The sequence below is a fragment of the Falco rusticolus genome, chromosome 1 (genome assembly GCF_015220075.1).
Source record: "Falco rusticolus isolate bFalRus1 chromosome 1, bFalRus1.pri, whole genome shotgun sequence".
NCBI lineage: Eukaryota > Metazoa > Chordata > Aves > Falconiformes > Falconidae > Falco > Falco rusticolus.
The window spans coordinates 49,658,428-49,684,637 of record NC_051187.1 but is presented as its reverse complement, the minus strand read 5'-3'; the positions used below and the strand labels follow the sequence as shown (position 1 = coordinate 49,684,637).

At 40.2% G+C, this 26,210-nt stretch overlaps 1 protein-coding gene across 18 annotated transcripts in view; it reads left to right on the top strand.

Moving 5' to 3' along the window:
• The window catches only part of TRIM2 (tripartite motif containing 2), a 117,778-nt gene extending 93,514 nt beyond the window's left edge, over positions 1–24,264 (top strand). For all 18 annotated transcript variants that reach the window (XM_037378513.1, XM_037378547.1, XM_037378464.1 and 15 more), the window contains 6 exons: positions 6,349–6,452; positions 7,748–7,915; positions 14,096–14,264; positions 15,956–16,026; positions 18,620–18,760; positions 19,765–24,264. In XM_037378513.1, the coding sequence (XP_037234410.1) occupies positions 6,349–6,452; positions 7,748–7,915; positions 14,096–14,264; positions 15,956–16,026; positions 18,620–18,760; positions 19,765–19,917 (806 nt within the window). In that variant the 3' untranslated portion in view covers positions 19,918–24,264. The remainder of the gene's footprint in view (positions 1–6,348; positions 6,453–7,747; positions 7,916–14,095; positions 14,265–15,955; positions 16,027–18,619; positions 18,761–19,764) is intronic.
• The last annotated feature ends 1,946 nt before the right edge of the window (positions 24,265–26,210 follow it).

Genomic DNA, 26,210 nt, shown 5'->3' with positions numbered 1-26,210 from the left:
TTTTTTTTTTTTATATATATATTTGGGCTGCCAGAAGTTTGTACAGCTGTGTTGGAGAACCATACTGTAATATTCCTATGGGCATCCAAGTATATGGAATATGCTATTATATATATGCTAATATAGGGGCTTTTATACACAAGTAAATTGATCAGCTGCTAGCAGAAGATTGTTCTTGTGCTAGTATTAACAGAGATAGCATTAATACAACATTAGTACAGTTAAGTGCTTTCATTCATGGGGAATTGTGTGTTGTATCTGTTGCCAATTCTGTGTTATTCATGGCTTTTAAAATGACATGTGGTTCTATTCAGACATTTTTAAGGTCAAGCTATTGACTGCACATTCATACATTCATGTAATTTATTATTTACAAGAACAGAGTATTTCTTGCTTTCTCCTCTTCTCTCTCAACCATTTATATCCTCAACCTTTTTTAATTTTTTTTTAAACAGGCGTGATCTCTGAGAGTGTGTCCATGCAGTATCTGTGTAAAATGTACTTAGTTTATACAAATGAAAACAAGAATGTGCATACGATACCCAGAAAATAATTGTTGTGTGATGGTTTTTGCTGCCTGTACAAGTGGTAGGAAGCACCGAAGTGAAAGGGAAGGCTCTTTTCCGTTACCCTGCTTTTGTGCCTTAGACCCATGCTGAGCAGAGGTAGATGGAGGGGAGGGATGCTCACAGTGTCAGCCAATTCCACCTTTCCTGGTAAATCTCTTCCATGTCCTCCAAAGGAGGGTTAAGAGCCATGGGTGCACCAGTTAGCTGCTTTGTCCAGGACCCCACCTTGTGCTCTAGCTCTGCCAAGCTGTGCCGTATGCCTTGGTATTTTTTCTTTTCCGGCACTTTTCGTGACTGGGTTCTTTGAAGCTTTTTAGCAGCAGTGCTGCAATTTCCCACTTCAACTGCTTTTTCTCTTCGTTTATTTATACTTGGGATTGGCATCAGATACAGCCAGATGGGGACTTGGCTCTCTGCTAGAAAGTTCAATTTTCATTTTCCTCAGACTGTGTTTAGTTGTCTGTTCAGTCATGTAACTGAGCATCTAAGTTTAGCTGGTACATTTGATGTATGTAATTCACTCTGATACTTTTTTTTTTTTAAAAAGGGCCTTCTGTCAGCCTCCTTACTAGGTGTTGATGTTGTCTTCTGGTCTGTTACCAATGCTGAAAGCAAATAGGAGCCTTATTGTGAACTTACTCCACATAAAAACTCATGAGCAAGGCCTGTGTAAAAATAGCTTCAGTGCAGTTTAAAGGCAGGCTTAGGGGGAGCAAAGGGATTCTGATTCTTGATGAAGTGTTTCTTTAATTTTCTCTGAAGGCCTCTGCCTGAAACTCTGCATTGGATTGCAGAGGCCCCTCTGATGCGCTTTCATCAGTTGCTCTTCATCCTTTGTTTCAGAACTCTGGAAAAACCCCATTAATAAGTAGTGTGAAATAGCAAGATGTTTTCTATACAGAATTTATATTTCTGTAGAAATAGGAATGCCTAGTAATGGGGAAATAGAATTTCATTTTCCAGTTCGTCAGCTCACATCCCTTTGAGGCTTGTGATGAACTCTTTATGGGTTTGCGATAGCCAGTGTGAAATTTGCCCAGGTCTACATGGCATAGTTTTGCAATCGTACCTGTACCGGACAGGGGGTGAAGAACTGTGACATCACATTGCTGGCAAAATCCCCAGCATGGGTCTGATGTCCTGACAACAGAGACCTGGTCTTGGTCCAACTCATGTCATTCAGGTTTTTGCTGCTGTTCCAGTAATGAACTGCTTCTGAGATGCACCTGCCTCTAGGATTTGTGCATACCTAGCTGTGGCAGCAGGGGCTCTGCTGCAGAAGCAAGGCTTTGAGGTGGTCCTGGCCAAGCTCTGAGGGACAGATGCTGTGTAAAGCTAATTAATACAAAACAGCCCAATAGGGGATAGCCCCCAGTAGTCAGGGACTATCTGCCAGAGTTCCGACTGAATTAGTCATTCCTCTTTAAAGGTTACAAACATTGTGTGCCTTCATCCAACAGAATGATTGATCTTAAAATGTACATTTGCATGGGAACTTGGATTAGAAACACTGACATTTATTTTACAATACGCACATAGCTTGTTAACAATCTGATTCAGTGCAGTTTTACTACACAGCCTTTTGTGTTGAAGTTGTATCTGAGAGCATCACATCCTCATAACGTGTAAGATTTGATGAAATATCTTTTGGAACTCTGAGGAAAAAAGAAACAAGCTATGGAACAAGAAAAACAACTCCATGATACCTGTCTATGCAGTATGTGCGTAGACCTTTCCACGCTGTTTAGTTTTATCCTTTTTTTTCAGCACCATGTAAAGAACAGTCCAAAAAGAAGTATTCTAAGTGTTGTAGTCAGGAAAGGAGTGGTACTTACACAACAGGTTGTGGCTACTTGCAACCTCTGAAGTCTCCCCATTAATCTGTAATCTTTCTGCAGGGTTTTTGTATCTCTGAATCCATTCCCTTCCTGCTGGGGCCAGTGACACAGTTTTTCTTTGTGTTTTAGGAAGCTGGTAAATCTAGGTTAGCAAGCAGGGAGGTTATTATTCATATTAGTAAAACTTACAAAGCAAAAAACACTCCTTCTATTACTATAAGCATGAAAAATGTACATTGTACAACAGGTTTGTCCAGATGCCCAGCACTTTCAGAGCAGATTCTTATTGCAGTTACATGACGTGATTTTTAACTTCTCCTGTGATGTTAATGGGCTTTAAATTTTGTTCTTGCTTCTTTTTGGTGAAATTCAATCTGGCCTCTGTTGTGCAAGAATAAAAGAAGAAATTATGAAGCATTATATGTATGCTAGATTGTCTTGAGCTGCAAATGGATACTCTTTTGTTGAAAGCGTATCTTCAAAGCTAAATTAATTGGTTTGTGCAGGCTACATTCAGTAATACCAGTAGGAATTAGATAAGTCTAAGGCAAATCTCATTGTTTATTATCTGTATATGGAGATGGTATAAAAGGAGCTATTCCACAGGCCATAGACCTGCTGACTAATAACTGTTCAGCCTTCCCCTTTTGAAAACTCTGCTGCCATCTCACAGTCTCCAGGAGCTTGCCAGAGAAGTTGCAGTAAAATTTCTGTCTTTTCCTCCTCTGTGCCGCGCAGTAGCTGAGCCCAGGAGGGCCTTAGGGCTGGGCAGAAAGGCACGAAAGACGCAGGCTTTCACCTCTGAACCAGGCTGCTTGGGAAACACTGGAATGAGGATCCCACAACCGTCCTCTGGTTCCAGCCCTGTGTATTTGACATGTCGGTGCCTCCTTCGGCTAAGGAGAGATGGGTGACTGCCAGTGGCTGAGAGATGAGAAGGCAAAGCATGGGGTGCCTTGATACCGGGGGCGGTATCTTGCAGTAAAAATTTTGCTGAAGACTCTCTTTCAGGAAGGTACATCTATAAGACGGGAATCTCTGTTTACAGGCAGGAGCTATCATCCTTTGGTATTAGGCAGTTGCAGGAGCCTGCTTTTCCAGCTTTTTTTTTAACTGCAACTTTACTACAAGCATTCCTCTTGTCATCTGAACTGCTGCCACTGACTGTGCTTGGATCCAGAGCTTTGCTGGCATAGTGAATTATTCAAATCAGAAAGTTCAAAGTTACCTGTTTTCCTCTTGAACATAAGTTAGGAAGTAAGCTGTGTTTCACTAACCTCCGCTTTCTTTGTCAGAGAAATTTGTGCCACTGCAGAGGGGACTATATAAAGGCCTATGTGCAAATTAGGACCTACATGATGGGTTTAATAGCTGCAAAGTGCTACGTGCAAGGACGTTGCATGGAGCTGAGTTTCATCTGCACACTATACTGATAAATTACTATTTCTTAAACTTTCTGTGAAAGGTGACTATGGCATTCCTGGGTAATTTCTTCTATTTTGCCTTTGATGTATGTTTACAAGGTTCCACTGAACTCTCTGAGTAACTCTTTATGTAGGTCTCTCTTATCTCTAAAAATAAAATTCCTTGACTTTCAAGAACATTTTTCTAAGGGTAAAGAGCATACATTCCATAAAGCTTGTGCTAGTTGGTTCCAGATGCTCTAGCTTATGCCTCTTCTTTGCTAACAAATGTTTTCCCTTTACTCTCAGTAGTAAAAGGAATGCTTCTCCCTTTTCATCCATTCTCTTTGGCTAAAAGGCAAAAAGGAAACTTATCATCAGCATATGGTGGAAAAAAAATCACTGCATGCATCCCTCAGGCATTGCTCGTTAAAAGAATACACAGAAATGGCTCAAGTGTGGGTAACGTAATTGGTAACTCACTGTTCCCAGAGCATGTACTTTCCCCTTGCAGTATAAAAATTGAGAAGTATTTGCCTTGTTTAGAGGACGGAGCATATGGAGTTCAAGAAAACAAGCCTTGAAACAAAGGGACTTGCTTGCAACACCAAGCACAGAGGAATTGAATGTTACTTGTTAGCCAGTGACAGGAAATACGCATCCCATAGCCATCACCGCAGCAGAAAGAAGGGTTGTAACTAGCATACATGTAAAGGAATTGTAAAGGAATGAAGCTGGGTTAATTAACATTAATAATATACAGCTGTGGCTTCAGGGGCGGTGGGCTGGCTGATGTGGATAAGGTGCAGCTGTGGCTGGTTCTGCTGAGTAGATAAATAGCTCTAAGGGGGAGGGAGGGGAGGGAAGGGACTGGGTGAAGAGAGAGCACTGGAGGAAGAGAGGCCTGGAAGAAGCAGAGGGAGGAGAGAGAGTGCCCCAGATGTAGGAGAGACAAGGAGAGGCCCTGGGAGAAGCAAGGGGCCTGGATGAGGAGAGGCTGGCTGGTAAGAGGAGCCTGGAGAAGGAAGACCCTGGATGCAGCAGAGGCATGAAGCAGGGTGGCCTGGCCTGAAGAGGCTGAAGAGACATCCTGGACAGCAGATGAACTGTTGAAGCCTTGTGGGGGGTCGGTGGCTGTGCTGGGGCAAGGTGTGGGAGCTGCTTATGGAAGTTAACCTGGGATGGGATGGTAAAAGCCTTGTTGCAGCTGGCTAGTTTGGATAGTGCTGCGACACATACACATCCCTAATGAAAGTTAAATGCAAATTAGAGCAAATATATATGTTTTATATTGGGCATCACAGTAAGAACAGTTTTAATCATTGAGCTCCAGGATATTTTGGACTGACTAAAATAAAAATAAAAGTTTTTTTCAGTTAAAACCATATATTGAAACCAATTAACGTCTCATATGCAGCCAGTGAATTCTTGTAAAAATACTTCCCTAGGAAAAATAGCACTGTATCCAAGTCTTGGAGAGAGCAGCTTACAGAATATTTTTGTTTCAGAATTTATTCATTCATCATGAATAACCTTGAGGTCCAAGATCATAACTGCAGTCTTGTCTAAAGACCCCTGAGCCTTCTTTACAAACAAAGCAGGAATTTGGATACTGTTCCTGTGCTCCAGGTGTAATTTGGACCAGCTACTTTACAACTGATCTCTTAAAGACAACGGTTTGCTGTGTGACTCTCCTTGGAACATCTCAAAACAAACATCTTAAGTAATGAAGCACCTAAATTTAATGAACTCTTGTGAAAATTTTACATCTTACAGTTCCTTATCCCCTTAAGCCACTGAGGAAAAGACTTAACAGTGCTATGTAAATCACTGTTGTATTTGTCCTGGGTAAAAGTGGGACCTCTCTGTGTGTACGCTGCTTTATTGGAACCATCCAAGGTCCTTGCGGGAGCATTCCATCTCCAGGTGGTGTTCTTCGTTGGCCCACATGTCCCAGTCATTCAGAACCAGTTCTTCACCTGAGTTTCTCTTTGAAGGGAATTTTTAAAGCCTATGATTGAGAACTGTGTATGAGTGAACAGAAAACTTCCCTGTCTTGGAATGGCCCCATCCAAAGTGATCACCAATATGTTTCATCTCAGCTTTGTGACTTCACTGAGGAGATTTAGCTGATTGTACAAACCCTTGTCATCTGTCCAGGTTCTTATCTTAGCCTCCGCTCCTTTCATTGCCTTCTCAGGTGAATAAAAATCCACAGGTGAAGAAAAGGTCATTGCTTAAGGAAAAACATTTCACTAGTTCCCTCATGCAAGAGACAAATTGTGAAAGTTTTGATGTGTGAGGGCCAAAAAGGCTGATGGGAGCTTAGATGGCGTACATGCCAAAGAGTAAGAACAAGCCCTGCTCGTACTTAGAAATGTGTGTCTGTTACTGAGATGGTTCTTTGAAGCTGCAGCAGTGATAAGACCTCTTCAAAACAGAGACCAAGGACATAATAAATGCATGTGCTGGCATTTAGGTCCTAACTGATTAGTCCTGTCTAACCTGATTTCTTATGTGCTTTGTGTTCAATTTTAGGCACCAAAGGAAGAAACAAAGGGGAATTTACAAACCTTCAAGGGGTAGCTGCATCTACAAATGGAAAAGTATTAATAGCAGACAGTAACAACCAGTGCGTGCAGGTATGAGGATATGCCACTTCCAGTATTTTTCTTTTTCTCCTTGCCCCCGCACCTTTGCCGCCTTTGTAGTCCAGGAAAGATACGTTTTGAACAATTCAATTTGAAAATACAGAGGAAGCTTAACTTGTTTATCATCCATTACCATTCCATCTTCTTGACCTGCAGCTATCTTTTTCAGATGTTCACTATATCTAGTACGTATATCAGATTTATTTCCTTTCCTTGTGATGTTTGGCAATGAATGAGGAAAACAAGTAGTGCAATAATCTGGAAAAATGCCTTTTTGTAAATATGATTTTACATTGTAAATTTATCACTCTGTGTTTTCAAGTATAAAGCTAGGGCAAGGTGCCATAAATATGATTTCCTAAGTAAATACAAGTAAAAACATAAGCATGTAGATGTCCTTTTCAAATGGCTTTTTGTCTACTTAATTGACTTTTCTGTCTGATATCATGATTAAATCTTTTCTGTGGTAGCGCCCCTGACACTCGTGATTTCTTGGCTTCTGTAACCTGTGTGAAAGCCGAGCTGTGTTTTTTCTTTTGCTTGCCATGTATCTTTTTTACCGTTAACAATTTGTCATCACTCTTCAGGCTGCCCATGTGGTAGCAATGAACAAGGCAGCAGTGTGCGGCTTGTTCTTCAGTATGTGAGAACTAGCAAGCCACATGTAGTAAGAACTTGTTTCCAGGCCTTTTCAAAGAGATAGAGTTGAGTATTCATCAGCCCCCACACACACTGTAATATGCAGCCGCCTTAGAGGAACTTCAGTGTCTAATTACCTGTCCTGGGGACACAACCAGTGGACCAAATTTTTCATGGCTAAAGCACCTCTGAGGAAATGGCCTGATACTTATCCCCAAGCCGAATAATTAAATTCTGAGATTCTCTTTTAGCTTCTATTCCTATCTTTTCTACAGACTTAGTGTTTGACTATGCCCAAGTCACTCAATGCCTCGGTTTTCTCATGTCTAATATGGCTATATGCCACTTCATTCCAGCTGAGGGGGACATTGTGAAGTTTAATTCACCGATGTTTGTAATGTGCTTTGAGAATCACTGAAGAAACAGTGCAATGTAAGTGCAGAGAACGTCTTTATTTTGAAATTAGGACCCAGGTGGAAGCCTCTTCTTAAACTAGGCATATAACTTTCAAATATGGTCTGTGTAAAAGTGCTTCACGTTCCTAACTCTCTTCCTGACTGTAGTGTTCATTACTAAAATCTAATCTCCAAGAAATAGATTATGTTATTATGCAGACTTAATTTTAAAATGAATGTTTTCTGTTACAGATATTTTCCAATGATGGACAGTTCAAAAGCCGTTTTGGCATACGAGGAAGGTCTCCTGGCCAGTTGCAGCGGCCAACAGGAGTGGCTGTGCATCCCAGTGGTGACATCATTATTGCAGATTATGATAACAAATGGGTTAGCATATTCTCATCAGATGGAAAGTTTAAGGTACAAGTTACTATGTGAACTCTCCTGAGGTTTCTCTGTTTTACAAAGGAATGCAAAGTAATTTTATTTTATTTTTTGTTAAGAAACTACATAGCTTGGTTGTAACATCGTCCGGATTCCATTGTTGTGATGTGGAAACCCATGACACAGGCATGCTGTATAATTAATAGGAGGAGGTCACAGCTCTGATGTTAATGTTATACCGAGCAGAGATGATATGTTCCATTTTACAGTCCTACATACTAGGTGCTTGGATGCCTTTCTGTAACTTAGTCAAGGATAGCTAGCGTAATCAAGTCTAGTTGGACCAGCTCAACAGCCTTCATATCATTAGTATGCTGATTAGACAGAAAGGTGTGTGCATGTATGTATATACACACAGACAGACATAAAAACTTATAAGGCTTATAAAAACTATATAAGTGATATATAGAGGAGAAAAATAAGGTAGCAGACCGATGATGACTTCCTCTATTTACTCCATACCTACCTGCAAATCAAGTGTATAATTGATGTGTGATCCTATTGGTAATAAATGCAAGGGCAGGCAACCCAGGATGTTGTTCCAGTGCTACAGCATAGACAGGAGTGTTTTAGGTGGGGTGATGTGCACTGGAAAAGTTGAAAGGCAGTAATAATGTCTTAGGTTTCATAAAGCAGAAGTTCTGAGAAAAGCGCACCTCTTACATTCATAGCAACTCCGATCCCTTTAATAGGAGTAAAATAAGGCGGCAGCTGCTACACTACACTGGTGCTTGCCAACCTGCAATATTTATTTTGCTTGGGTTCAGGTGCAATTCCAGAGAGAATTTAAAGTTGCTTCCACTTGGTGCTGTTCTCTGAGAGCATGTTACAGAGTCTGGCGAGGCATGCTAGAAATAGCCGCCTATAGCAGAGGTTAGCAGTACACACTGCTCAGTGACATAAAGGAGCTGTAGTGAAATTTCTACCACGGTTACTTAGTTCTAGAGTCCTGCATTGGCAATTGCCTTTTTGGCTCATTTTCTGGCAGCCTAATGACAAAAAAACTCAAGCCCTGAGCTGCTCACATGTATACCAAAAAATGGCCTTTCTTTGAGTAGTCTTTGCAAAGTGACAAATGCTATAGCAAATGGGCAATTGTGCTTGCATGTCCTCAACGACCTCCATCTGGGAAACAGACATGTGTACAAAACAATACTAATAAGCAATGCAAGTGTTAAAAAATACAAATTACTTGCATTTGCAGAGAGTATGTGATTTTACTTGTCAAGTAGTTTTGACAATGTACAGCTACACAGGAAAACCTTGGTTTTAGCTGAAGTCCTTGAATGAAATGAAGATACCAAAACAAAACCAAAGAAAGATGTAATTTAGTTAAGAATCCAAATACTCTGAGTAACCTAAGCATGTTTTAAATAGTTATTAACATCTTTAATGTGAACTGGCTTGATCTGGATGCAGCACATAGAGGGCTTGTTTTCCTTCCTTCTCAAGGCATGCTGTAAATCCAGCATTTTGGATGCTGCCAGCTCTGGAGGGAAAAGCCATGGCTCTGGAAGAGCCAGGACTCTATGGGCTGTGTACTACCAACAGGGAGACGGGTATTGGAAAAAAAATAATGAATTATTAAGGTAGTTCCCTCTGACATGGAGCCTAGCTTTGGGTTTAGTTCATGTTTTTGTTGAATCGTAAGAGCTATGTAAAGTCGGCAATGTTTGCGTGGTTAATACAAGTTAATGCATCGGACTTTATAGTTCTTGGGACTAGAAATGAGATGAAACATCACTGATATAAAATACTATTTTTAGATTGAATACAACAGACTATATTTATGAGAGAAAAATATACAAATGCTTGTAGAAGACTTTTATATATGGAGGACAGGCATAATCATACTAGCTGAAGCACTGTACATGTATAAAACAGATCTAGCCTGTGGGAATCTGCGCAGCGCCTTGTAATTTCTTGTGTGTTGGCAATGGCAATTTTTCCAGGGGCTTTGTCAGATTAAATTGGGCAACCTTGCTAAGATACACAGATAAAGGGATGGTGGTGTTCCCCTTCAAAGGGCTGTGCCTGCAAGTCATTGTGTAAGAACTCTGATGCAGGTGGTCTGCTAGTTGTCAACCCGGCATTATTAGGGGGCTGTTTTGAACTTAATCTATTACTGTTGTCGTCCCATTCCTTCTGTATTTAATGACACTTGCTCTCCCGTAGCAGCATTTTAATAGTCATGTGAGCCAGAAGGCAAATTTCCCTTGGAGCCAGGCCCAGGCATCTCCCTGATAACAGCACTGGGCTGACTCACCCCAGCAACCTCCACTGCCAGGCAGAGAAATGTCACCTTCTGCAGCTGCTGGTAGCAACAGAGGCAGAGGTCCGTTTTCTCAAGGCTGTAAAACTTGCAGAACGCAGAGGTGAACCAACTCTAATCTAAGGTTGCACCAAAACACGAGCTTTTTTAAAAAATGCTTTTTAAAAATGTCTTTAATTTTTTTTTTTGTTTTAGTTTTTAAATTTCATGTTTAAAATGAAAGGCTGTGGTGCTGGCTTCCTCTGAAAATTACTCTGCTTAAAGAAACTGTTACAGAAGACGTATCGCTAGGCTAAGGAGAGAAGAACGCACGGTGAAGCAGCAGTATTAGCTTCCGTGCCAGTGGTGGTGGTCAAATCTAGTGAAGGAACTGGAGAACAGAGCCAAGAGAATGATTCTTGGTCCGCTGAGGAACTTCTTTCTTTTTAATCTTGAAGGGTTGTATCTTAAGGTAGCTTGTTATCAGCCAAACAGGGCTGCACGTCAAGTTAAGATCAAGTTTAGGTGAGTGGGGAAAGATGAAAGGAAACATTTTATCTGTCAGATTTTTATTTTTTCTTGTCTCAGGAGAAGAATTAAGCAGGGAGCTGCTTGAGGCTGGTTGCATGTTCAGATAGGAATAGTTCTGTGGAGTGTGGTTAAGTGGTCACAGTTGAATGAAAAGTCACATGCATGATAAATCCGTGTATTGTGTGACCTTGCAATGTGTGACAATGCTGTACCTCTGCATTAGGGAGGCTCTCAAACAGGAAAAGACGGTATGTTGAAAGTCTGTAAATTTATTCCTGACAATTGTGAACCTTTCAGACAGCAATAAGACTGGTGGAGCTAAACTTAAAGCCCTAAACCTTCTACTTCTACAGTGGAAAAGTCTTTATAAATTTTTATATAGGCTAGCTGATTTTTTTACCTCTAGGAATATCCCACAGCAGAATATTTTCCACCCGGGTAGGGTGACTTTATAAACACATATTTGAAAACCAGTCTAAATTCATAACAGCCTATAAAATAAGGGACATAATGTCCTTGACTGAATTCAATTAAACACATGATTTGTATTAAGGGTTCAGATGATCCACTATACTTTATTCATTTCTAATGGCAGAAAATTCTGAAAATACTTCCATTCATAGACTTAACAGGAGTGACTGGATTTCATAATGTTCTGTTCTAAATAATCAAACCTATAATTCTAAGAAACCTTCTGAAATAAAAATATACAAAGCATATGTTCAGCCAGACCCAGTAATGTGTCATCAGCATATTTTCATCTAAACTGGAAACAGAGATTTTTAGTAAAAAGCACCGCAAACTCTATCTGGGCATACTTTATTGCTGCCTGCAAATTATATTTTAAATGCTGGCCCAAGAATAGTGATTTTTATTACTCTTCTCAGCACTGAGTGCCCATTAATGTAGTACGTGATTTATTCATTATTTTTTCCTTATGTATTTATATGGGCAGGAAGACACTGTACTCATGAGTCTGAGTCATTTTTCCATAGGAATCCTGGAAAGATGGTGAGGAGGTGGTGCAGTGCACAAGCAGACAAACACACAGGCTTCCCAGAGGAAAGAAGGGATATGATTTAATCACCCCAAAGGAAATAAATCTACTGATTTGCATTTGATTTATGTTTTTGCTGCTTTGTTGTTATGCAAACCTGAATACATTTTGTAGGTCTGCTCATATCTTTCCCCTGCTGAAGGCAAAAGTAAATTTTAATAGTTTTCCCTGGGGATATTTTAGCATGATTTAATTGGGTATTTTTTGCCTAAATATTTAGCAATTTATAAAAGCATATGTACCTAAACATAAAACAGACACATGATCATTGCATGCTGGCTAAGCGCATAGTCTTGAAGCTGCAAGTTTTACTCCCTGGAGTTTTCTTTATCTGAGACTCAAAGAGGTTGCGTAGTAATGCTGGTGACTGTCCCAGACAGCCTCGGGGAACCTAGATGGCTTTATTTTGAGACGGCTCCTATTTTCACCTGCAGCCCCACCCCTGAGAAGGTACAGTGGAAGAGAAGCACTGGAGTTACTAAGGGTAGCTGAGCTCCTCCAGATACTAACATGGCTGTTTGCTTTGAAAACATTAGGGAATCAAGAGAAATGAGTTGGTAACGGATCTTCTCTGTGCCCTGTAATCTGTCCCACCTTAATCACAGACTAACTGAGCTTCAGCTCCTACTCACCACTTGCAAGAGGGAGGAGAGAGGGGCAGAGAAGTCAGAGGCATTGCTCGTTCTAGGTGGTGACGTGTCCCACCCTGCAAAGGCTGAAAAATGGTCTTGTTTCCTGAAGAAGATGGGTATCTTAGTATCTGTTTCGTTTAAATTCCGATGGAAACAGGAGATTACGTTGTCCACCAAAGGGATGGACCTCAGTGTGTACGATGGGTCTCACAAATTACTACAGGATCTGAAAGTTCTCAGATCCATAATTTCAACACAGCCTGTTTGGTGGGTTGCCTATCCAGTACAGTAAAGAGACTGGCAGGAGACCAGACTTTTGGAACCAAGTTGGATAACTGCTTCCAAATCTGTTCATCATTTTAAAAAAACAACCAAGAACAGAAAGCTAAGTTGCTGCATTCCAACAACCCCACCCCCCTCCCCCCCAAATTAGGTGGTATTTTCATGATCTTTTTTAGCTGAAAGGTCAAAGCTCAACTGATTTAATGTAGATTAAACCAGCTTCTAGAATCTCTGCCTAAAAAAAAAGAACAGAATGGTGAAAAATGTGAAATGGGTTGTGAGGTGATTCTAGCATCATCTTGGTTACGTGCCCAGGTAGCTCATGGGTTTTTTGAAGGCTTTGCATCAATTTCTGCTTGCTCTGGGCTGGATAGGGTGCTGTTGCCTAGATCCCCTTCTTTTTTGATCCTACTAAAGAATGCTTCTTAAATTTTCTGATTTATTTTGACAGCTCTCTAGCCTTTTGAAATAATTCACTGTGTGTGTGATCCACCTCACCTCCACTGAAGGCTTTTTCCGTTGGTACTATACGGAATATCGTACACAATTCCCCTCCTGTTGCTGATTAGGCTGGCAGATGTTTTCGGTAGTCACAAGGCCTATTTAAAATGATGGAAATAATTTTATTTACCTAAGACAGGAGCAAGCTTTGATTTGTTTAGTGTTTCAAAGATTATTTGCTGTTGGCAGCACGATCCCATCTCCTTTGCAGGTTTCAGCTGACACTTCATGTGTCTAATCAGCAAGTGAAGCAATCTCACAAGGATCTGGTGGAAGATGTAGAGGTTAGCCTGAGCTTTAGATCTGCTCAGATTCTTTCCAAGAGCACTCAGAAGCTGTGTGGTGTCTCATGCACCCCAGAAAGTCAACAGAGGACATCACAGCTTACATCGCGCCCAGCTGGGATGCTCCAAGAGTGGGCTCTGACTGCTTTGATGCAGCAGGCAGTGATAAAGGCACGTTTCCCTGTCCATAGCCAGGTGGTCGCTGGACACACCAACAGTATGCAATAGCAGGCAGAAGTCCTTCAGGCCTGGCTGCCTATCCAGCGGGTACGCTGCTGCTGGCTGTACAGCCACCTGCGGTGGTTTCTGACAGAGGCTGTACTTTGTCTTGATAAATCTAATGATTGTGTTTCTCATGGGTTGCATATTTGGACTCAGTTGCTGAGGTGGCAGATTTACCACTGTAGAAAGAACATACAGAAAGCAGTCTTTATTTTCAGCTGCAATAAAAATTATGAAGTACACAATGACAGCTGATAAAAACAATCACTTCCCTCTGGGAAACTTTTAATGACAAAAACGTCTCTCCTGCTGTGTGCCTGTAATACAATCTTTGAACTGTACTAACTTATGTCTATCAGGCCAACATATTTTCCTGTTTTGTTTTTTCCTTTTTAGGCCAAAATTGGGTCTGGAAAGCTCATGGGCCCTAAAGGTGTTTCTGTGGATCGTAACGGACACATCATTGTAGTGGACAACAAAGCATGCTGTGTCTTCATCTTCCAGCCGAATGGGAAAATAGTCACTAGGTTCGGTAGCCGAGGAAATGGTGACAAGCAGTTTGCAGGTACACTTGATGGTAATATGTAAATCCCCTTTTCTTGCCTCTTCTGCTCACATTTGCATGATGTTTGAGCATGTTGAAGACGCTGGATCCTACTCATTTTTCCTGTGGGCAAAAGGTTCTATGAAACATACAGCTCTTATTCACTTCACCATTTGTTTAATTGATTAGGAAGACTGCAACATCTGTTCTGCAAATGTAGCTGTAACCAGATTGTTTTCTCTTACCTCTCTGTGCCTGGAAGCATTTCAGATCAGTGACCCAAGGAAGACTGATCTTAACTAGCATTTTATAAATGCTTTGTAATGCCCACACTCAGCTGTACATGATAATCAGCTTAAACACCATGCCTTGTGTTTCCAGTGATCAGATACAAATTAACCAATGCCATAAGTGGTACCTTCCCATTAGAAAATTAGTGTAATGGGATAGTGTTAAGATTGAGATCTAGAAGACACAGTTATGCAAACGGAAAATGCCAGTTTGGGGAAATTGCCATTTATATTTAACCCACTGCTTGCACATGGTGTCTTTCAATTAGAACATGCAATTAAGTTTGGTTTTGTTGTTTTTTTTTTTTAAATAACGAACTGACATCTTTTGAGTGAATAGCTGTTCTTTCAAAATTTGAAATGAAGATGCCAAATTACATCTGCAGGTCATTTTGCAGGTGTTGGGTCACTCTGGATATGTAGTTATACATTGGTCTGATGGTCTGACTGTTTCACAGCATAAGAAATAGCATCAATGGTATAACTGCTTTTATCTTAGTTGAGATCTTTTGCAATGTGTTACGGTACAAGTGCCATATATAGAATTTATGAGAGCTTTGGCTCTAACACATACATCTAAGTGTCACCAAAATTTTCTGGGTATGTCCAGTTTCTTTCATTTTAAAATTTGCAAGAATACCTCCTGAAAATAAGTGTGCAAATACTCTGTAACTGCATTTGAGAAAGGCACCACCTCTTCTTGGTGGTAGGCTACATAACACAAATGAATTGTCATTACTTGAATGTTTTCAGTGTAAAGGTTTTCACCCTTTTTATAATTTACACTGATGTACTGTGAAAATTGAAACTGAGTTCTGATCTGTTTAATAACTCAAAATAGCACCAATTATTTTGATTCAGGTACTTGCCTGTTTTCAAGTTACCATTTCTATTAAAGTTTGCGCACATAGTTTCAATACATATAGTAAAAATTGCGCTTTTTTTCCCTGAGAGTGTTCTTTTAAGTAATTTTGTATTTATCCTAAAATTTCTTTGCTCAAATGCTTGTAAGAAGTGAGCACAAAGCACAGATTTCAATTAAGATGTTACATCAACATTTTTGAGAGCTACTTTCAGTGTACCCAACTTTATGCCTAAGCACTACATGCTTTGTCTTGTTAATAAGCACATAAATATCAACATAGTCATCTGTATATGAGAGGAAAGAATAAGAAATTATTAGATAACACTAGCTGACAACTGGTTGAAATAGAAATTTTGTTTTCAAAAAGGCATGCTGAGCTTTTTAAAACATTAAATGGAGTCACTCTTAATTTAAGATTGATATTTCCAATGTGACTATTATTGCTCAGAAGACAAATACAATATTCTGGCAGGCTGATTTTTTTTTTTAATTATTATTTAAGCAAACTTTTTGATGTAGTGGTATTATTTATTCTTTTTTCTTTCTCTGCATTGCAGGTCCTCATTTTGCAGCTGTAAACAGCAACAATGAAATTATTGTTACAGATTTCCATAACCATTCTGTCAAGGTACTGTCAATTAATGGAAAATTGGAAAGCTTTTTATTTTATCATGGTACTTTCTTGGGGAAAATAAAGAATTGTTAAAAACAAAGAGATCCCACTCTATATGTATGAGGTGTGATACAAGGATGGCATAACGAGACCTTTGCATGAAGTGCATTGCTTAACGGAGATATAATCCATTACCTTTGGTGCCACTATAATGTTCTCTAATTCAGTTGCTTAAACATAAGATGTACCTGAGATAAATAATATCAACTTTGTTATATTAACTCTCTGCTAAACCTCTTATTTACCCTATCTTCTTTCCTATTTTAAGTAAGTCTGTTAACTGCTTTTGAATTTCACAGTAAAAACTTCCTACATTTCTAGTTGAATAAAACTATAACGAAGTAAAGACACCTGACAATTTTTAATTCCATACCTATAACCTTTAAGATCAGTGGATCCATTTACAACCCGATATTCCTAACTGTGTAACAGAGACCATCAGTTTTCATCTAGTATCTCCTGCACCGGGCAGAACTGGTCCTTACCCCCACGGGAAGTCCTGACTCGTGGCCTGTTGAACAGTCATGGTAACACAGGGTGGTATATTTGTTTGTCCAATAACAAACAAGACAAGGATACATGAGGATGAGATGTCATGTGGTGGAAAAGGCATACGAAGGAGCTACAGGCCATTTCAGAAATGACTCACCTGTGCATGTTTGTTTTCAGGCCATGACATTACCTTTCAGTCACTTTCTGCGCTTTTTCCCTCCCTCAAGACGCAGCAGCTGCAGCAGCAGCTGCAGCAGCAGCAGTACTGTCCTGCCTGGCTTCTCAGGCCACGTGTGCTGGTCCGTGCACCAGTGAAATCCCTGGGATTTCACCTAACGGCTGCCTGGTCTGGTTGAATGGAAAGATGAACCCTCAGTCCAGTTCGTCAGTGTTCATAATTGAAACGATCAAGCTTACGTATTCACCCAGAACGGGGCATCACTGAGCGTAGGCACCCTCATGTCCTGAGTGCTGCTGAATCCTCCAGCTTTTGAATAGTGACCTGGCTCTTGTATCCTCTTGGAATTAGAGAGGAAGTAGCAACTACAACAACGAAACTGAGACCGCTGCAGGAGCCCTGAAGATTATTTACATGGTTTAGCAGCAGGAGGCCTATGACTCCATAAATTACCCCTCCACCAGCAGGGCTTGCTGTAGCAACAAGAATGCCTGGAGGGAGTTAACAACAAGGGCAAACAAAAATGAAAAAAGGCAAGTGAAGAGATGTAAGAAGTGTGGCATCTTGGTGAATTTATAATTACTGCATTCTTAATGAGAACAGAGCGTCCCCATCTCTCCCTGGTGTGACTCAGTGGGGTACAAATGTTATTTGTTACAATTTGGTACTAACTGGAAAAGATTCTTATTTTTGTAGTGTTCTCTAAATTAGTACAGATAATTGTTGACACTCTGAAGAGTAATTTATAATCTCAGTGATCCTCTTGTTTTTTTGTTAGATGGTGGGGAAAAGAGTAGAGAGTACATTTCATTTTAAATAATAAATTTATAGGTAAATAAATACATTTCACTCTTATAGGTCCTAAAGCCTCTTCCTGCCACCAGTGTCTCGAATTAAATATCCTCACTCAGCAACATTAGCCTCCCTCCCCCATTAAGCTTCAAGCACGTTCCTTCCTTCAGACATCTTCTACGGAACATCCTACACAACGTAGACTTCTCTCTCATTTGGCCACTCGCCACCCACATTTTAACCCAGGGAGACAGCACTACATCTTTGCCCGTTGGTTTGGTTTTGTTGGTTTAGTTGACTTTTTTTCTACTTTAATCATCTGAGGCACCAACCCAGTACTTCATTAATTTACTCCCCTAAGTGCTTTTTCTCTGTTCACTGTGGGTGCTCAAGAAGAGGATGATTTCCTCACATCTTCCACTTTATTAGCACTTAAGCGTGCACTTGCCACTTGTCAGGTCCTTGCGTTTTGGGCAAGGCACAGCTGGTCTCTACGAACAGTGTCGGACCTTGTGGCCAGCTGGGCCTGGGTCTGGGATGAACCAAAACAGATGTCTCTGGTACTATGTAAACGATACATCCTGTATCTCACTTGGTCCCCTTGGTGCATGCACGTCACTGGCAGAACAGTCATTCATCGGTTCCAGCTTTCTGCTGCCTAAACCTGTTACCGTCACAGAGAATTCAGCTGTGGAACTGTCTGTACAGAGAGCAGCACGCCGGGATTCCCGGTGTTCGTTGGTGAATGTCAGAGAAGAGCGCAGCTGCTCAGTTCTCTTTCTGTAGGACTGACTCCCAGTGCTGTGTCTGCCCCCAGCTGCTCTTCATTCGAGATGCACGAGCTGTAGAAGGGCTCCTGGGGCCCTCCACCTCTGTGTCTGAGCTAATCCAGATCCTATGGGAGAAGGGAAATACTGTGTAATGGAGCTGGAGGGAGAGCTGGGCATCTTTTGTCCCATCTGCAATGTGCGTGTGTGTAGGGGGGAACTCTGCAATTTCTAGCTTTGTTAACAGGTGGACTGGGAGTAGTAGATTAGTAATATTTGGTATGATGCCATATTCAGGATTTTGTTTTAACCCATGCAGGTATTTAACCAGGAGGGAGAATTCATACTGAAGTTTGGATCAAATGGAGAAGGAAATGGACAATTTAATGCACCAACTGGAGTAGCTGTAGATTCTAATGGAAATATTATCGTAGCAGATTGGGGAAACAGCCGAATACAGGTAGAAATTTCTGTATTTCAAAGGTGCTTGATCAGGAAAACTACTGGATTAATAACTCTGGCCATTCAAGTCTTCAGACTTCCCAAGAAACACGATAGCGGCATTATAAGTGATGTGGTTTCTAACGCAGTCTTTTACGTGCCTCATCGCTGGTCTGTCCGCTTTTAGAACTGGTGGTGTCAGATCATGGACCTCCCCGTGTGACTGCTAGCAGCTCAGGTGGTTACCGTGACCAGGGCTTTTGTCTCCCAAAAAGTTCCCTAAAAGCTGTTTGATGACTTAGGAGGCTTGCTGACATGATAGTAATTTATAATCACCGTAACAGAAGATTGGAGACGTGGTGGAAAACATGAACAATCAAATGATCTGTACAGACCCTTAGGCAAATGCAGCAGGTTTTTATAATCTTTTTAAAATCCTGAGAAAATACTCTGCTTTTAATTTATGAGAGTTGCACTCTTTCTGTCTTTCAAGTGCTAATCACCAAGTCTTCCTACTTGCCAAAGAATATCTGAGTGAATGTATTATTTTCACTGAATATAAAAATGAGGGAGCTGCTTATGCGTTGTTCTCAGGAAGCAGTGTCAACAGCGTAAACAAATTCCTGGTTTTCTCTGTGTGGGAACCTAAGAGTCACGGTAGCCACAACAGTAATATTTGTTAGGAAGACAAGGTGTTGGCTGAGTTCCTGATTGAGTTTGATTTATTGTAGTTTACTATTTTGAGAACAAGGAACAGCCAAAGCGCTCTTTTTATTATTATTTCATTACATGTTTAATTCTTGCCAAAGATCCTGGCAGCTTTAATTAATTCCTTTTAATAAGAAAATACATTTCTATATCAACTTGTATATTATCAGAATAACAGATCAGATTATGCCCTTGTTTATTGTAGTGTATATCAACCATTTCTGAAATGAGAAGTGTAATTGAGAGCAGACTTGCATCCTCTATTTTCCTTTTTTTTATTCATAACATTTATTCTGTGCTTTCTCACCCTCAAAGGTTTTTGACGGAAGTGGATCGTTTTTATCCTACATTAACACCTCTGCTGACCCACTGTATGGCCCCCAAGGTCTGGCCCTTACTTCAGATGGCCACGTTGTAGTTGCAGACTCCGGAAATCACTGCTTCAAGGTGTATCGATACTTACAGTAGCAATGAGCTGGGGAACTGGATAATCGTCCACCCTTAAGACAAGACTGGTCCTAGAGATCCAATGCAGGATATCTCCTACTTTGAGTTAATTTTTAATAATGAAGGAGTCTTTTACGGACTTCTTGTGTTAATTTCCAAACTTACCTTGTTTACATAGGACTTGCACCTCTTACGTTTCTCACTGAACTTTTTGTTGCAAGGGTTAATACACAAAATCCTCTTTAACTGAATTCATAAAGACAACGCGATATTAAATGCAAACTGCAACTAATGGAACTGGAATTAATTAATTAGGCAAAAATGAGAAACATTTGGGAAAAGTCCCCAAAGCTTTTTGAAGACTGCAAAAGGTAGCTCCAGCTGAGAGCTTCCAAATTTGAAGAATTATCGTTGTTATGCATTATTTAACCCAGAGGTGATCCTGGGAATCTTCTAAATCTCATTATCATGGTAGGTATTACACTTTTAACATTCTTCAGTCTTACTATCTATAACAAGTAGGTCCTTTTAGTATAAGGTTAAGTCTCACAAAATCCGTCTAGCTCTAACTGTCAGACCTAACACAGCTCAACATTTAGCACTATGAGAATCAATGCAAATTCCCTACTTGTGTGGGATTAATGAAGGATTGTTTCATGTGCTTGTTTTTCACTTTTCCTCTTGCTCAATGTGCTGGAAGGACTTTGCAGAGACCTGACATTTCTAAAGCTCTGGAAAAACTTAATTGTAGTGATATATTAGTGAGAGCTGAATTTCTGTGTAACAACAGACCTTTTGACACCAAACTAGTTCGTTAGGATCAGGGTTATTACAATGTCAACTCAATTAACCTCATGTGTGCCACTCTTTCGTATGTGTTCATTGCCATGTTTCCTTAAGGCAACTCACTGTATTAACTAATAAAATAAAATGCAGCATCACACAGGACAGAAAGCCAGAGAGGTACCCCTATGGAGGACCTACATTATACAGCCAAAGGAACTGTGGTAAACAGAGGTTGTATAGGAAAGCCAAGGGTTACCAAAGCTATTTGTTTTTACATGAGAAAAAAAACACAAAACACTGCGAACAAGAATTAATTTGAACCAATTCCTGAAGTCCTTCATCAAAGGGAATTTTGTTAGAGGACAAAATAAGGACTGTGAGATTTGTTCCAATTTGTTTGTATGTATGTATGTATGACTGATTGACACAAAAATAAACAAAAAGTAAATGTAGGTTATTTCAGCAAACTGGAACGTATGTATGCCATTTGACAATGGCAGCACTCTGAAAAATGTCCCTCCCTTCTTCCTGCCAGATCTCTCTACTGTGTTCTTTGTTGAGGTATTAATTTAATTGGAAATGCTTACACTCATGGTTCTGTTTTTAATATTTTTTAAGTGTGAGCTTGTCCTTTTTAAAGTAGCATTTGCTTTATTCTTTTTTTGAAATCCAATGGTCAAAGGATGAATTGGTACCATAGCCTAACACAGATAGAGTGGTGCTCACTCTTAAACCTCGTTTGAGGAGCTGGTGAGCTTGCTGCCAATGCCAACAATAGCCTGGGAAGCACTGTCTGTCTTTTCTCATTTTTAGGGCCTTGAAACAAAAGGGCACTGGGTCAGGAGCAAGGGAGTATTTTAAGCATGTTTGCAAAATGGAAAGAAATCTTTGTTATATTACTCATTATAAGTATTTGTCTTATTTCTAAAAGGTTAAGGTTGTTGTTTCAATGAATTTGAGAAAACCTAATGGTTTTTTTTGTAAAGATGCATTTTACTTGTAAAAATGCAGACCTGAAGGTTCTTAAATGTGGAGTTTGTCTGTTTTTTATTACCTTTTCTTAAAGATATTTCCTCTTCTTTCCCTTGTTTATTTTCTGCACATAGAGCCAATTTACAAATTCTCGTGCAAAGATAAGTTTCCTTATTTCATTGGAATAAATATTCTGTGTATCAGGCTTAAGGTTTGGACTATATAATGTAGCTAAGAAACTGGTGGTAACATTTTTGAAATGTTAAAATTCAAGTTTGTTATTACCAAGAGAATATAGTATCCTCTGCTTGAACTGAGTTTGTCCTAAAATTCTGAAGATGATATCTCAGTCATTACACAATAAACTGTCCTATCAAAATTTAACAAAGTTGTAAATCAAATTTTCTGATGATCAAGTAATTTCCTTTGAAGTGTCCTTACAAGCAACTTTCTGGCAAACAAACAATTTCTGACATTGGAATGCCCTTAAATGGCAAATTTCTCAATGAAGAAAAGGTACGTAGCGTTTTAACTGTATTTATTAACAAAGAGAAGAGGTTACACAGGTTCTTCGAGATGAAAACTTTAAAAGAAAATGAGACATGTGCTGTTGCTGTCAGTTATGGATAATATTAATCAAATCTAGTTCCAAATTTGGATTGTTGTAGTAACATTTTACTAAATTTGCATGGTTTCCACTCAGGAAACATTGCCAAATCCTCTGCTGCCAGGAACTCTGAGAAGCACAGAAGTCAGACCCGAACCTGTATATCAAAACATATGTACTTAAGGCTGTCCTATTCCATGTATACACTTTTCTTCAAAAGATTTTCAGTCCCCTGACTTGTTTGCCAGGATTTTGTATAACCTGTGTCAGTCCAGTGCATCCTGATCAAACGTGGAATTCTGCACACAAGCCCCTTACAATCTGGCTAACAGCTGTTAGGGGCAATGTGGATTTTTTTCTTAAGACTGAGTAGTATTTTGGGTTTTCAGACATTATCATCACCGAAGCACTTTACTGCATCTGAAAAACATCACTAATTTGGAGTTCCTTGTGATAGCAAATGCTGCCAACTACAATTTCAAATTCAGTGGCATAGGGCATTCCCTGCCAAAGTCTGACCTTATCTGCCTGGCAGCAGGAAACTGAGAAACACATTGCTGTTCCGGTGCTGCTGAAGCCAACTTCGCTAAAGCCCTTGGCTTACAAACCTTACAAAGAGCAACCAAAGCAGAAATTCTCTTCTAAAAAGCTGGCACGTATTTTGCTCATCCAATTAAGTGAACATCAAAATTGCACTACTTGATTTGCTGAGTTGTTAGCATTTATTAAAGGCTTTATAGGCATTCTGCTGCCAGATTTCAGGTATAACCAAATGTTCCCTTGACTTCCCTGGAATGCTAATTGACTAGCAGCACAGCATGAATGGTGAAAGTATGTGCTTCTTTTAACTAATCTTCAACTCAAAAGTAATCTCAAAAGGTTATCAGATCTTGTGTAATTTGAGCATTTTAGGACAAACTAGCTGACTGTATTTTCATTGTTTTGTGACTAAAATAAAAGGATCTATTCAGATAAATCCAATATAAACAGTAGGGGATTTTTACATAGGCTAAACCAGCAGCAATGTAGCTGAAAAAGAAAAGAAAAGAAAAATGGTTTAGGCAAGCATTTGCCTAATGTAGATGGAGAGTTATTTATTAGTAAATGCTCTTCTGTTCTGTAAAAGCTTTGGATTTTATGTCAATATTTTTTATAACGAAGGATCTAGTGTTGCCATAATAAGAACTATAAGTGCCCGATATATCGTGTTTGTTATAAAGAAATCACTTTCAGTTGTGGGTTACAGCTAGTAATGAAATCATGATGTACACTGAAAATTTTCTTCAAGAGCTGTGAGTAGTGATTGTTTTGGCCCATTTGTAATGAGTGCATGAAAGGTATTTGTGCTACGAAGTAGGAAGGTTCCTAATTGGTTATTTCTGATGAATGTGCAGCACTTCAGTTGATGTTTGTGAGCAACACGGCCTTAACCCTGACACTTTTGCTTTGGCTTTATGACATGGGAATGTTCCCCAAGCTGCACGGTGTATGGCAGTAGCCCCTGTTAGAAACCTCTACTAGTTGATACGCTGCAGCTTTCCAGTTCTGGGAGTGAGTCTGTCTTTTTATTTTTTTTAAGGTGTTTGTACATTCCATCTTTGTACGTCAATCTCATATGTTTTGTGTTCATGTCAGCCTTGCACTCTCTTGACACTCATAATGAAATATTCTTCTCACCTGTTTATGGGGTGGCTTTTTTTGTTGTTCTTGTTGGTTGTTGTTTTTTTTTTTTAATCCCTGTGAGGCTAAATACAGACTTTGTCTCCTTAAGGTCAAGGATGAAAGACTTGCATCAACGTGTTTGCGCGCATGTGTGTGTGTGTGTGTGTGTGTGTGTGTGTGTGTAGTTTTAGCTTCCTGTGTGCCACGGTATTCTTGATGCTTTAGCTGACAATTAAAAAAAAATTACTGTCTTGGAAATGTAGGAAAACCAGAGTCAAATGTGTACCTTTACCACGCACAAAAATTTCAAATAATAAAAATAAAGCTTGTTTCCTCTGTTATTTTCATGGTTGAGGATTTATTTTTCATATGTCTCATACTCACTGTCCCTAACAATAGCTCCATAATGCAGAAAGATAGGTAATTTTTTCCAAAACGAAACCCTGACACCACAGGCCAAGAAAACTGATTGTTTCATGGGTGTAAGCTTTTATGTAGACACAGAGGAAAGAGGCTTGGGTTCTTCGTGGGAAGAAGGTGGGGGGTTGGAGCTTCCTTGTCTCCTCCCTTCCTTCTTCAGTTCAGTAATCCAAATTAACAGTTGCATTGGTGGCAGTAAGATTATGAGCTATAAGCTTTTCCATTTGTATCATGAAAGTATACAGGAGTGTACTATAATCTTTCAAGGGTCTGCTGCAAAAAGCCAAATCTAAGTTATTGTAGAAGAACAGAAAATTTGCCTTAGGAGCTCACTTCGACTCCTTTCCTGTAAGAACAGATTTTCAGCTCCTGTTAACTTTCATTTGACATTGTACACGTATCTTCTGGGTCACTGGTGAACTCTCCAAACCAGAATCCTTGGAGAACTCAGTGTGATTGGGAACTTGCTGATGAAGTAAGAGAGAACCTTCAGATGCATCACGTGCCTTGGAACCAATCTCACTGGAGGGGACCGGAGACATCAGACTCGGTGTTGTGTTTGCCCGGTGGTGGGACACTCAGAAATGAGACGGCTGAAATACAGAGCAGCCATCCTTTTTCATGGACCTTGCCCCCAAACCCTCTAAAGGAATCCCATGTTATTTTTTCTTGCAAGTCATAAGGAATGTCAGCAGCCACATTTGAAGGCCATTTTTTTCTCCTGAAGGCAAACTTAGTGCAACATACCAGATCAGTTTGGGGTTGGGTTTGGTTTTTTTTTTTTTTCGGTCAGTCTCCAGATAATATATGTCCAGAAAATGGTGCTGAATCTACTGGAGTATGCTATCTGCCTTGAATTTCAGATGTTTACAAGAGCCTTTATTTGGCTGCCAGCTAAAAAACCCTCACTGCTTGAAGCAGAGCAGTGTTGGGTTGACATTCGGAGCTGCAGAGCACCTGTTCGTTCCCAAGGTCACGAAGAACAGAAGAAATAGCACAGGATACCCTGAAGCCACAGGGCTGTGTAGGCAAGACTCTTGTTGCATTCCCATTCTTTTCTCAATGATAGGCTAGAAATTATTTCTGCCCCCTGGATTATTACAGCAAAGGTTCTCCACCACTGAGCAAAATCAGGCAGGACGCTGAGGCTGGGGAGCGCTGCCCTTCACCAGGAAAATTCTGCAGTAAACGGCCAACTTGCTCTTTGGCTTTCCCATGGTACTTAGGTGAATACTGACCCAAAGGCGGCAGCAGCATCTTTTGGAAGTTCTGTAAACAAGAATACAGCACTCAGTCTCACCGATTAGTATGTTGGGGAGAGTAAGGCCAAAACACATGCATGTATTTTGGACACCCATTGTTAGCCCGGATCTCTTTAGAGTACTAACAACGTATCATTGCATGTTCAAAAACATTTTGTTGTCCCTTAGGCTGAAGTTCTCTCTCACATCCAGCTGTGCTGCTCCATATGACACTGTCCCCATAGTTTTGCTGACAGTTCATGTGAATGGCACCTAATTTGCACCAGACAAAATGGTCTCAGTGAACCGCAACAGTCAATGTAATTTCTGTGGACAGATGTTCTCCCCAGGCCCCAGCTGTGCTGGTGGAAGAGATACTCAGCACTTGCTGCTCATTGCTACCTCCAGCTGAAGGCTGCTGACTCTCAGATCTGTTGGCTAAGCTAGGCATATGAATGCTCAGTTGTTCTTTTAGTGAAATGTCTAGTTACCAAACCCTTAGTACTTAAGCTACTCACCTAAATGAATCGGTAAGCGCTTACTTCAGCAGCTCTGCTAGCAAAGCTGTGGAAGCAGTACGTTTTGGAGCGTGGCCAGCTAGCGTTTCTCACCGAGTTAGATGTTTA